This window comes from Megalobrama amblycephala, linkage group LG1 (assembly GCF_018812025.1).
Source record: "Megalobrama amblycephala isolate DHTTF-2021 linkage group LG1, ASM1881202v1, whole genome shotgun sequence".
Classification (NCBI taxonomy): domain Eukaryota; kingdom Metazoa; phylum Chordata; class Actinopteri; order Cypriniformes; family Xenocyprididae; genus Megalobrama; species Megalobrama amblycephala.
The window spans coordinates 6,310,103-6,323,964 of NC_063044.1; the positions used below are offsets into that span (position 1 = coordinate 6,310,103).

General features: G+C 36.0%; 1 protein-coding gene across 2 annotated transcripts in view; it reads right to left on the reverse strand.

Moving 5' to 3' along the window:
- Window positions 1–2,076: 2,076 nt before the first annotated feature.
- srl (sarcalumenin) overlaps window positions 2,077–13,862 on the reverse strand; it is a 31,478-nt gene continuing 19,692 nt past the window's right edge. The window contains exons 4-7 of one of the 2 annotated variants that reach the window (XM_048181158.1): window positions 10,437–10,472; window positions 5,308–5,424; window positions 4,979–5,212; window positions 2,077–3,799 (exon numbers count right to left, since the gene is read on the reverse strand). In XM_048181158.1, coding sequence (XP_048037115.1) covers window positions 2,988–3,799; window positions 4,979–5,212; window positions 5,308–5,424; window positions 10,437–10,472 — 1,199 coding nt within the window. In that variant the 3' untranslated portion in view covers window positions 2,077–2,987. The remainder of the gene's footprint in view (window positions 3,800–4,978; window positions 5,213–5,307; window positions 5,425–10,436; window positions 10,473–13,862) is intronic. The other variant, XM_048181167.1, reaches the window with a different exon arrangement.

Consider the following 13,862-nt stretch of genomic DNA (forward strand, 5'->3'; position numbering starts at 1 on the left):
CGCCCTACTCTGCTTCATACTACATAAATGTTAATAATCTCATCCATAAACATGACTTCTGACCGAGTCCTGTCCCGATTCTTTTCCACTGGCTGTAGACGTGAAAACAACACATCCCATGATTCCACAAAATCAAGGATAAGTGACTGAATAAGCGACCTCTAGTGGTGAAAATTTACATATTGTGGCTTTAACAGATCACATATTCACATATCCCTGTGATCTCCCAAATGAAGGTTAGTTTTAACGTAACCAATAGTTTAATGTTTAACAGTTTGCGAATGACTACATAATTGTATCATAATTTAGTTACTTGGTTTTTGGTAACAAAGGGCCTACTTTGCATCAGCAACACTGACTCAATGACAAACAAGTCATTCATAAGAAGACAGCTGATGGCACCTGTATTCATAGCAACTAGTTTCTAACTAATTAATCATTTGATTGTTAATCATAAATATAGGGGGCTGCTGCTCAGTATAATAGTTTTCAAGAACATTTTTCACATGTAAATTGGTAAACTATTTAGCCTAGGCTGCTAAAATGAACACCAAAACTTAACATCTGTTCTGAACTCAACAAGTCTTGGCAAATTATTGAGTAAGCACCAGAGGCCACATTTTTATGATGTCATCATAAAAGTATTTTACATTATTTTAAAACTAACATACAAAACACTAAAGTATTTTGATACAAAACACAAAGCCATTTTCATCAACCCTATCAAATACAAATTACAAAAGACAGACATAAATCTTGGATGACAAATTATTAATTAAATTATTTTAATTCTGAAGTGAACTAATCCTTTAACATTAACCATTAAATGAATGTGTTCATTTATCAGTAATTTATTCTAGAAAGGCTGCATAACAACACTGTAAAACAATGTCTAAATCGCTATTTGGAACAATATATTTAACAATATAAATTTCCTGACCTTCACAAACTAATGAGGTCTATAATGGAGAAAGCTTGTTAACATTATAGTTAATGGCATCTTGCTGCAGGGGCTAACTAGAGACTATGCTAACTAGCCAAACATTGCCACTTGGCCAAAATGCTTATCAAATTTGGTGGGGAAAAAATACCAGAAATGTTATAAACAGGGTTAGTTTAGATACATAATTATATAGAATCTCTCCACCGCATCATGGTTGAAGTTTTAATCAAAATGTCAATCTTCTCAGCTTGTTCATTTTCAGCTGTTGTGTTTATGTGAACATAAACTGCCATAAACATAATGTTTGAACTCTTTTTAACATTTTATTCACTTTATGTTGCTAATAAGTGTTTGCACAATAATCTTCACCTCATTACATGGGAGTGCCATTTCTGTTGTTTTTTGCTTTCGTTCTCACGTTAATGTGATGCAATACCTCTTCACATTCTGTGCTCACTCTAGTGGACGACTACTGTAACTTCAACACATAATATGGACACTCACTCACGGCTAATCAGAAGTGTTGAAAAGACTTTCCTTCAGTAGTGTCTAGATATTTGAGAGCATAGCAAGATTACATAATCTAAAGAACATGTGAAGGGGCGTATGCCCATGAAAAAGTTATGATGTTATGGTGGTTGGTGCAGGGCATCACTATGCATTTGCTGAGGTAAGTGTTTCACAAACGGTGCAGGAAATGTTGCGAGCTGTAGATTAACACTTGATGTACGTTGTTTTGCAAAATTTTGCGGACGAATTACAGTCATTTAAATTGGAAGCGGGAAGTTTTGCGTGAGGGCGGAAAAGTCAAATCGGTCACTCGAATTCGCCGCGTTGACCAACAGCTTTAAAAGTGACTTATGTGTGGGCATTGCTCCATAAATCGCTACACTATTATGATATACCTCCTATGATCTGCCACCTGTCTCAGAAAACAAGATACAGCCAACTTGAGCATCTTTCAGCACTTACCTTTGGTTAAGTCCCTGACAGAGTAGTGACACCAGGGTTCATCTCGTATCTATTTTTGGAGGTGGAAAAAGTGACCTTGATATTTAACAGGGCTAGTCCCATGTCTTTGAGAGATCCGTGTCTATTAACCATTACAACCCAACTCCCAAAAAACAGACTGCTTGGTTAATAACACTTTATTGCAGTTTTGTCTCTCCCACAGAACTGCACTGTTGACTGCCATACATCATTCAAAAAAAAGCTTAAAGCTTATAAAAATGCAGCTTTCTGAGGTAATGTCTATCTAGATATCTAGATCAATGTGAATGTTTCCACACAAAACCCCAACCGTTACATAAGACCTGGCTATTAGTTGTGGAATTTTAAATAGATTGGTTTTTATTGTGGTATACAAAGTGGATAAGTGGAAATGTGAGAGAAACCAAACCCCTCTGTATCATTACATGCAATGTAAAAATGCTAGTAGCTTATCAATATCTCAGGAGAGAGAAACAATCATCCATAGTCACTAACCTATAAAAGGTGAGCAAATCAACCCAAAAGACAGTGAAAAAATGCATGACCAGGGAACTGACTAAAATAATCAGAATGACAATTTTCTTGTTTCATCACTCTTGCTTTGTGGTTCACATTCAAGCAGCTGATACCCATTTTCAGTCTCAGGTTATTTTATTTTTGCTATTTTTTACATTTTTTAAGTGTGTCAGCCATTTGCTTTTTTCCATGAGTACACATTTTCCCTCCAAAACTGCAGACAGTTTATAAAAGTAGTGCGGAAAGAGAGGAGAGTTATTTTGGCGCACTCTCCTCGCATTCACAAGAAACTCCGCCTCAAGACTTCACAAGAACCTCCCTCCACCCAATTCCCAGAGTCCCCTGCCCTCAAACGCCCCCACACACAACCTCTTCACGCAAAAAAAAGTCCTGTGAGATCCGTCTCCATTGACTCAAAACGGACCCGTGGCAGGAACAGGATTAGCTCCACTGCTCCTCCACAGTTTGTTTGCTCCACGTCCCTCCTTTCTTTCTCTCTTCCTCCTCCTCGGTCTCCCTCCCACCTGGTTTTCTTCTCTCAGTTTCGCCGGTAGCGGTTCTTGGGCTTTTCCCCGCAACCGGTGGCCTCACAGGAGGACAGGGTCGGGTTCTTGCCGGAGTTGATGCTGCCGAGCAGGGTAGGCAGTTCCTGGGTGATGGCACGCTCGATCTTCTCCAGCAGGCAACCACCAATGTAGGAGCACTGGGCGGACAGCTGCTTGAAGCTGCTCACCGGGTTGATCCCAAAGAAGTCGCGGTAAGCATCTCGGTTTGGCAGGTCGAACTTGCTGACATTGGTTTTGGCCAGGATGGACTTGAAAATGTAGAACTTGTCAGGATCCTCCACGATCTCCTTGAAGACCAGCTCGGGGTCACTGAAAAAGCTCATCTTTTCCTTGAAGGTCTGCACATAGCGGTCCACCAGGAGGGCGTGAATGCGAACGCGGATGCCGTGCTGGCGGATGAAGGCGATTTTGTTCTCCAGACGGTTCTCGATCACCTGGTTCAGGTCTTCCAGCAAGGATATTTCCTCACGTTTGAAGAGCTCACGGCTGGTGTCCGGTGCGTAGTCGTAGGGCCAGAAAGAGCTGACGTAGACACGCGGAGGTTCGGTTACGTTAATGAGGGGCGCCAGACTCCAGAACAGAGCACCGTAGACACGCATGAGGTCCTGAGTCGCCAAGCTGTCAGCCTTATTGAGAATAATACGGATCTGGGACTCCCGACCTTTCAGCTGCCGGAAGAGCATCTCCAATTCGAGACCGACGTCCAGCTTGGTGGGATCGAAAACCACAAAAATGAGGTCCGCGCGATCAATAAACCACTGGCACACGTCATTGAATGGGTAACCTTGAAGTGAGAGAAGAAATATTGAAAAATTGATTTTGATTCATAGATTAAAATGCTAAATATAGGGTATCTTTAGGGTTTTTAAAATCAAAATTTGTACAGGTTTTTAAGATTTGCACAAATAACAAAAACATTCATTGAGGACTTAAAGGGTTAGTTCACCCAAAATTAAAATTCTGTCATTAATTACACTCTCTCATGTCGTTCCACACCTATAAGACTTTTGTTCATCTTCAGAACACAAATGAAGGTCTTTTTAATGAAATTTGAGAGCTTTCTGTCTCCCCCCCCCCCCCATTGACAGCTACATAACTACCACTTTGATGCTACAAAAAATTCATAAAGAGATCGGAAAACTAATCCATATGAACTTAGCGGTTTAGTCCAAATTTTCGGAAGAGACTTGATCGCTTTATACGATGAACAGAATTTAGGCTTTTATTCACATATAAACATTCATCAACACACACGTCAGTTGTGGTAAACAAAAGCTCAAGCATGTTTTCTTGACGTGCAAGAACCAATGAGGTTCATTCTCGTGTTGCGCAGCACATTTGAGCTTCTGGAAGGTTTGTTCTCAAAGTTCAAGCAGGTTCAGTTGAGCTTCTGCTTAACTGGACTAAACTGCTCGATTCATATGGATTAGTTTTATGATCTCTTTATGAACTTTTTGAAGCCTCAAAATGGTTGTGTAGACTGTCAATGGAGGGACAGAAAGCTCTCAGATTTCATCAAAAAGATCTTCATTTGTGTTCCGAAGATGAACGGAAGTCTTACGGGTTTGGAACGACATGAGGGTGATTAATTAATGACAGCGATTTTATTTTGGGGTGAACTAACCCTTTAATATATGTAAGTAGGGCTGGGCGATATATCGCATGCGATTCTCACGCGCATTTCGTCAGTAAAGCCGGTTCCCTGATTACCGCTAAATCGCCATCACCTGCTTTCAAATGGAGCGCCATTTAACAGACAGAGCCGTAGTTCACTGATAAGCCACGCAAATATCGCGTTCATTATCGAAGGCGATTCATCTGCGATATGAACGTGGCTTATCAGTGAACTACGGCTCTGGCTATTAAATGGCGCTCCAATTTTTATGACCTTACATTTGAGTTAAAGACCTGTAGGAACCCTGAAATAACAAGAATCAAAGGAGATGCTGGAGAAGACTTGTACCTCTCTCCTGCTGCTTGCGGTTCTCAATGATTCCAGGTGTGTCCACGAAAGTGACCCTCTCCAGGAGCTTGTGGGGCATCTCGATGCCAACCAGCTTCTCTAAAAAGTTCTGGCCAAACTTTTCCAGTGGGGAGAAGGAGCGAGAGCTGTCGGCAGCCATGACGATGCCCTCCACGGTGCGGATCTTCTCGCCATGCATGATGACGGTAAACTCTGAGGTAGTGGGCTCAGCACCTGGACCAATGCAAGATGATGTTGATGAGGCAAATTTGTAATGTAATAGTATATCGGCGAAAACCACTTGACATGAAGCACAGACAGTAGCTTACCTGTGTACAGCTGGTAAGGGGTGTCCTGAAGACCCAACAGGTAGTTGACCATGGAGGATTTGCCCACACTCCAGGGTCCAAGGAACAGCACCATGGGTTTGGAGGTGATTTCTCCATCTGTTTGAGAGAGTGTTGGAGAACAATGGAGTTTAGAATAAAAAAAAAAATCTGAGACTAAAAGCAAGAACCACAATTCAAATTCTATCATGAATGAAAGCAAAAAGAAATCATAATAAGCATACACACTTAAGAATAAAGGTTCTTTATTGGCATTGATGATTCCATGAAGAACCTTTAACATCTATGGAACCTTTCCATTGCAGAAAAGGTTCTTAAAGGATTAGTTCACTTCAGAATTTAAATTTCCTGATAATTTACTCACCCCCATGTCATCCAACATGTTTATGTCTTTCTTCAGTCGAAAGGAAATTAAGGTTTTTGATGAAAACATTCCAGGATTTTTCTCCATATAGTGGACTTCACCGGGGTACAACATGTTGAAGGTCCAAATTGCAGTTTCAATGCAGCTTCAAAGGGCTCTACATGATCCCAGACTAGGAATAAGGGTCTTATCTAGCGAAACAATCAGTTATTTTCTAAAAAAAAAAAAAAGTATACACTTTTTAATGAGGTAATGCGTGACGTAGATGGAAGTACCGCCGTATAGGGTGAAAAACTCCATCTCATTTTCTCCTCCAACTTCATTTGACTTAGTCTTTGCACGTTCGCTTTGTAGAGACTGGATCGGTCCTTCCGCCAACGTCATGCGTGACATTTCCAATGTGATTATGTCATGCGTGGTGCATCGCAGAGCTAGTTTTTGCAAGACGAGCATTTGTGGTTTAAAAGTATATACATTTGCTAGATAAGACCCTTATTCCTTGTCTGGGATCATGTAGGGTCATGCAATTTTGATCTTCAACCCGTTGTACCCCAGTGAAGTCCACTATATGGAGAAAAATCCTGGAATGTTTTCCTCAAAAACTTTAGGTTCTTTTCATTTCGACTGAAGAAAGAAAGACATAAATATCTTGCATGACATGGGGGTGGGTAAATTATCAGGAAATTTTAGTTCCTAAGTGAACTAATCTTTTAATAGATTTTTAAAAGGACTTTTCACTGAAAAGTTCTTTGGGGAAACAAAAATCACTCTGAAAACCCCCTTTTGGAACCTTGGAACCTTAATTCATGTTGCTGGGTAATTGGGTTTCATTTTTTTTTTTTTTTCATTTTTGGATGTTTCTCTTTGACCTTACACCCAGAAAGTAAACTACCATCACACGTGGGTGCACATTCGTGAAAAAGTCAGTGTGCATTGTGTGCAGCAGAAACCACAAGCGTTAAGTCATGAATGCGCCATGCAGCATTGTTCAGTGCAAGTGAATCAAAATCATTACAGACCCCAAAAAAGTCTTTAAATTGTTGTGTGAATGCATGTGTGCCAAACCTTTATGTAGGAATGTGTTTGCTGAACCCTGTACCTTTAATCAAAAACCTTCCTACTTATTATAAAGCTTGCTAGATAATGAATTTAATTTCTAAGATTTTCATTCAGAATCACAGAGTTGCTCATTCCATCTTCAGTCAACAACATATTAGACAGATTGTGCTTCTTTCCCTCACTGGCTCATTTTCATTAGCATCAAATTAAACATGCCGTCTACTCTGACTAATGTCTAAGGTTTTAATTTATTCCTGTGATCAAAGCTGAATTTTCAGCATCATTACTCCAGTCTTCAGTGTGACATGATTCTTCACAAATAATTCTAATATGATGATTTGCTGCTCAAGAAAAAAATATAATCAATGTTGAAAACAGTTGTGCTGCTTAATCAAGTAATTTTAAACTTGTATGTAAATGCAATTTCATTTTTGATGAAAAATACACAAAAAACATTTGCATTATGCAAATCAGGTCTCATTAAATATGGAAATGCTAATTAATACTACACATTTACATGATAAAGAACATATGTATTTAATAAAATCAATGAACCTCAATTATGATCTATAAAATGAAAAGTCACTATCAGGATTATGAGTCAAACAGCAAAAACTGCCATAAACCACAATCATACAAATAAATAAGCATGATCAAATTAATGAAGTCTGAGTTGAAAGTGATGCTCAGGAACTTTTTTCCCCCATCACTTTCATCTGTTTTCATCTTTTTTTGTAAGAAAATATCTAATGAATGCACATTTAAGAGCCCGAATGAAGGCCGTTTCACTCTTTTGTGAGGACAGAATAAGAGTTCTTTAGGAAGCAAAGCTAATTTCAGCTTAATTAATTGCAGAGTATGTCATTTCTATGAAGTACTCCAGAATAGTGCAAACACAATCACTCAAGGCCTCTTAACACTACAGTTAGTGCAGAGGTCAAGGAGCTCCGCTAGCAGCACAGAAGCTGTAGGTTTGAGCCTAGTCATACTAAACAGATCCTGAGAGCCACCATCAAACCTTCAGACACAGCATGTGACTCTACGCTCTCAAAATGAAAGGTTCTTTATCGGAATACATCCATAAAGCCTTTCCACTGCACTGGAAAAGGGTTCTTTAGATTGTTTAAATGTTCTTCACACTAAGAAAAGATGGTTCTTTAAGAACTGTTCACTGAAAGGTTCATTGGGGTACCCAAAATGCTTCATCACTGCCAAAAACCTTTCAGATCTTTTAATTTTAAGACTGTAGGATCTTTACTGAAGTCAATTTTGATTCACTGATACATATATATTTAATCTGATGCAAATAAAATCATGAGGTGCAGAAGTACAGACTGTTCAGAAGGTACTGTCTTTAGGTCTTGTCTAATTTGCACAACCTGTTTAGTGGCATTTTCATCCTCTAGTATATGTAATTTCATTGTTTTGTTGGCTGATTTATTAACAGCCAGATACACAACAGTACAGCATTAAACAGGTTTCCCACTGGCTCATTTTCAGTATAGTGTCAGATTAGACATTGTCTCTACTATTCAAATATTTTGGGGTCAGTAAGATTTTATTTTACTGTTTTTGAAAGAAGTCTCTTATAACAGTATAACAGATAACAGTAATAGTGTGAAATATTATTACAATGTAAAATAGCTGTTCTCTATTGTAATATATTTTAAAATGTAATTTATTCCTGTGATCAAAGCTGAATTTTCAGCATCATTACTCCAGTCTTCAGATTCACATGATCCTTTAGAAATCACTCGAATATGATGATTTGATGCTCAAGAAACATTTCTGATTATTATCTTTGTTAAAAACAGTTGTGCTGCTTCATATTTTTGTGCAACCCTTTTTTTTTCGGCATTCTTTGAATAGGAAGTTCACAAGAGCAAAATTTTTTTGAAATAGAAATCTTTTGTAAAATTAGTTGTAACCCATGGAAGCTTGTTTTTGGCATGATATATATATATATATATATATATATATATATATATATATATAAAAGGTAATTGCGACTTTTTTTCTCAGAATTGTGAGTTATAAAGTCTGAATTGTGAGTTATAAAGTCAGAATTGCGAGATAAAAAGTCAAAATTGCGAGATATAAAGTCAGAATTGCGTGATATAAACTTAATTTTGAGATGTAAAGTCAGAATTGTGAGTTATTCCCCCGGTTTCACAGACAAAGTTTAAGCTAGTCCTAGACTAAAATGGATGTTTGAGCTGTTTTAACTGAAAGCAACTTGCACTGACATATCTTAAAATATGTCAGAGCCATTGATTTGTCTCAAGATGCACACCAGTAATGTTTTTTTCTAAGGCACACTAAGGCAAAACTTAATTTCCCTAATTGAACTAGACTTAATCCTGCCTTAATCTAAGCCCTGTCTGTGAAACCAGACCATAAAGTCAGAATTCTGAGGGGAAAAAGTCAAATTTATAAAAAGCAATTGCTAGTTTATATCACACAATTCTGACTTTATAAGATGCAATTGTTTATATTTCGCAATTCTATAAACTCACAATTGCGTGACAATTCTGAGAAAAAGTCAGAATTGCACCCTTATATCACGCAATTCTGATTTTATAACACAATTCTGACTTTATAACTCAATTCTTACTTTATATCATGCAATTCTGACTTTATAACTCACAATTCTGACTTTATAACTCAATTCTTACTTTATATCATGCAATTCTGACTTTATAACACAATTCTTACTTTATATCATGCAATTCTGACTTTATAACTCATAATTCTGACTTTATAACTATAATTCTGAGGGAAAAAAAGATTGTGAGATTAAAAAGTCGCAATTACCTTTATTTATTTAGTGGTGGAAACAAGCTTCCATAGTAACCTAGTCTTTGACTAAAATGCATGTTTGAGCTGTTTTAACTGAAAGCAACTTGCACTGACATGTTTTAAAATATGTCAGTGCCATTGTTTTGTCTCAAGATGCACACCCAGTAGTGTTTTTTCTAAGGCACGTTTATAAAAGCTACTTAAATGTCCTAATTGAACTAAGGCCTAATCCTAGCTTAATCTAAGCCTTGTCTGTGAAACCAGGCCTAAATGTCTTTACTGTCACTTTTGATTAATTTCATGCACCCTTGCTGAATAAAAGTATTAATTTCTTAAAAAAAAATCTTACTGACACCAAACTTTAGAAGAGTACTATACATTTTGTAACAGATATACATCAAGATTAGCTTGTCAATTGCACACACCAATCCACAGAACGATGCTATAAAGTAAAAACCTGTGCAACCCACGTTGCTATTTTGATATTAAATCAGAAAATTATTCTCATAAAATCCTCATGAAAGAAGACTTTGATTAGTGTTGAGAATTAATTCAATTAGACAATTTGATTAGTCAGATGAAGAAAAATTTAGCTGAACCAAATCTAGGCTTTCACCCAAATCTGCTGGTTTTTGCAACTTTTGCATGTGCCATTGGATGATTTGAAAGACTAAGTTAGTTTTTTATTCTCCCCAAAAAAACAAAAAAAAACCCATTAAAGTCTGAACTAAGCAGCACTACACACTGACTGACATATAACGGCACTTTGTAATTAGTGCTCATTGAGTGCTGATGGTAATTGGGCAGATGAGCGTGAGCTGGCATTACACTGCAGGGGATCAGAGACGCAGGCAGTGCCATGCAGTGAAGCGCCCCGTCATATACCCACCTGTGGCAGAATCCCCCAGTGTGCGTCCAGGATAGGCTGTTTAGTGACGGGTGATGTCGGGGGAGGACAGGAAGAGACAGGCGCAGTGAAAGGGATGAAAATGACAAGTGTGAGGAAAAGTGCAGGCAGAGGACGAAGAGAAACAGAAAGAGAGAGGACGTGAAGGGGTCAAAGAAAGAGGTTATGAAGGAGGACAGAAAGTGACACTTTTCCAGAAGACGATGATGTGCTGATGAGCTGAAATTTGTGTAGGTGAGGTTTGATGGGCGTCCAGATACAATGATTTCTAGAAGAGATGGTCCTGAACACACATGGCAACAAATTCTTCTTATGAATGAATGAATAAATACTATGTTTTGTGTAAAACAAGATTTGTTTTTATGTAAATGGATATATTTCACAAAACCTTCCTAAAAATAAATAAATATATTATATTTTGTGTAAAACTATATTAAAAATATATTAAAATGTAATATATAAATGGGTGAATCTTACAAAACCTTTATACAAATAAATAAATATATTTTGTGTAAAACAAGACAAAAAATATATTAAAATGTATAAATGGGTGAATCTCACAAAACATTTCTAAAAATAAATACATTATGTTTTGTGTACAACAAGACAAAAATTATATTAAAACATAATATATAAAAGGGTGAATCTTACAAAACTGTCTTATAAATAAAAAATATATACATTTTGTGTAAAACAAGACAAAAATATATTAAAATGTAATATATAAATGGGTGAATCTCACAAAACTGTCTTATAAATAAATAAACAAAATTAAGAACATGAGTAAATTAAGTAAATGGGTACATAAAAATCCTATATTTTTGTTTAATTTAAATGGTGAACCTCACAAAATCTATCAAGAAAAGGTTGAGAGAATATTTCACCCTAAAAAAATTACATGTAAAAATTAATATTTTACATTTATTACTATAGTGCAAAAAATAATTTCATTATTATGTGAAAAATTACATATAGGCCTACATTATACATTTATACAAGGTATAGCTTTTTTATTAGTGTTTTACAGTAATGAGAATTCGTTTTTTTTTTTTTTTTTTTGCAATTATCATAGAATAATGTCACAAAGCAAAAGAAAAAAAAACTCAAATATAAGCTTCATTTTCTTTATGCAAAATATAATACATTTTATTAATTTGATTTTGTAGTGGAATAAGATCTGCATATTTTCTGCATACGATTAAGCCCAATACATTTTTTTTACAAAATAAATAAAAATTTAAGATTTCTGTTTGTAAAAATAAATAACATTTAATATACCTAACTAAATGTATTGTTATACAACAGTCTAAAAAGCCTAAAACAATCTCTAAAAGCCTAAAATATCAAAATATATTATTTCTCACAGTTTTTGCAGTAACAAAGGTCATTTACAGTTACACTGTCAAATTCCTGTCCCCAGAGCTGCACGTATCCCTATTGCACTAATGCTGATGTGATGATTTATGACACATTATCTTTCTTTGATCCCCACCAGCAGTGGCCCTCGGATGATATTTGGATAGCTTGTTTCAGCTTCCTTCTACTTCCTCACAAGTGTAAAGCCAGTCTTGCATTATTGTGGTGAGTGTAGGGGTTAAATACCATGCTGAGCCACAAGGGGGCAAGCTCGATCCCAGTGTTCAGTCAGAGGTTAGCAGGACACTCACTCTGCACCATGAAAGTCACCCTTCAGACAGAGGACACGACCCACCTACACTGCGCTTTACTATCATAACTGGCCACTGTTCAATCTCAAACTACTTTAAGTGTCTCTTCTGGTCAATGAGCTATAAAAAAAAAAAAAAATCCTTCTGAAAATGAAATGAAACAAAATGAAACGTATGTACACCTAATAGTATGCAAAATAATGCTTTTGTATTGTGTGTTTATCCATTAAAATGTTTAAATAAGCAAATCATGCATAATTCATATATTTATTACATATGCATACATAGGCAAATTATGAATAATATGTCATTATTGGACTTTCTAAAATGTTTTTACCAACAAAAAACAATGTTGTGTATTGTTAAAAAAAACTTAAATAATAATTAGCTTGGAAAACTAATAGTAATACTAAGCAAAATCCAAAATTAAAATTAAAATTGTCTAATTTATGTGGTGAAAATGATACACTAAAAAATGCTGGGTTAAAAACAACCCAAGTTGGTTTGAAAATGGACAAACCCCGTGATTGGGTTATTTTAACCCAGTGGTTGGGTTAAATGTTTGCCCAAACTGCTGGGCAGTGTTATTTAACTCAACTATTGTTTAAAATGACTATTGCTGGTTTAAAATGAACCTCAAAATAGGTTGGAAATTAAAAATCAGACACATAATTACTAGAGGCAACAATAATAATCAAAAGGTGAACATTTATTAATAAGCAATTTAATAAATGTTTATTGTTTAATTATTATTCATTAAACATATTAATAAATGTTAATTTCCAACATATGTTGGGTTCATTTTAAAGGATTAGTTCACTTTCAAATTAAAATTTTCCTGATAATTTACTCACCCCCATGTCATCCAAGATGTTCATGTCTTTCTTTCTTCAGTCGAAAAGAAATTAAGGTTTTTGGTGAAAACATTCCAGGATTTTTCTCCATATAGTGGACTTCAATGGAGCCCAAACGATTGAAGGTCAAAAATACAGTTTACAGCGATCCCAGACGAGAAATAAGGGTCATATCTAGCGAAACCATCACTCATTTTCTAAAAAATTTTTTTATACATTTTAATCATAAATGCTAATCTTGAACTAGCTCTCTTCTTCTTCTTTATTAGAATTCCAGCAGTGTAGACACTGCTAAGTGTTTTACTGCCCTCCACAGGTCAAAGTTTGAACTAAATTGTCATATACAATATGCTAGTGCAAGTTTATAACAATTAGTTCAAACTTTGACCTGTGGAGGGCAGTAATACACTTAGCAGCATTTTCTTTTTTCTTTTTTTTTTAAGAAAATGAGTGATAGTTTCTCTACATAAGACTCTTATTCCTCATCTGAGATCGTGTCGAACACTTTGAAGCTGCACTGAAACTGTAATTTTGACCTACAACAGTTTGGTGCCCATTGAAGTCCACTATATGGAGAAAAATCCTGGAATGTTTTCATCAAAAACCTTCATTTCTTTTCGACTGAAGAAAGAAAGACATGAACATCTTGGATGACATGGGGGTGAGTAAATTATCAGGAAAATTTAATTTGAAAGTGAACTAATCTTTTAAGCAAGCAATACCGTCAATTTTAAACAATAGTTGGATTAAATAAAACTACCCAGCAGGTTGGGCAAACATTTAACCCAACCACTGGGTTAAAACAACCCAATCGCTGGGTTTTTTCCATTTTCAACCCAACTTTGTTTGGTTGTTTTTAACTCAGCATTTTTTAGAGTGTACATTTA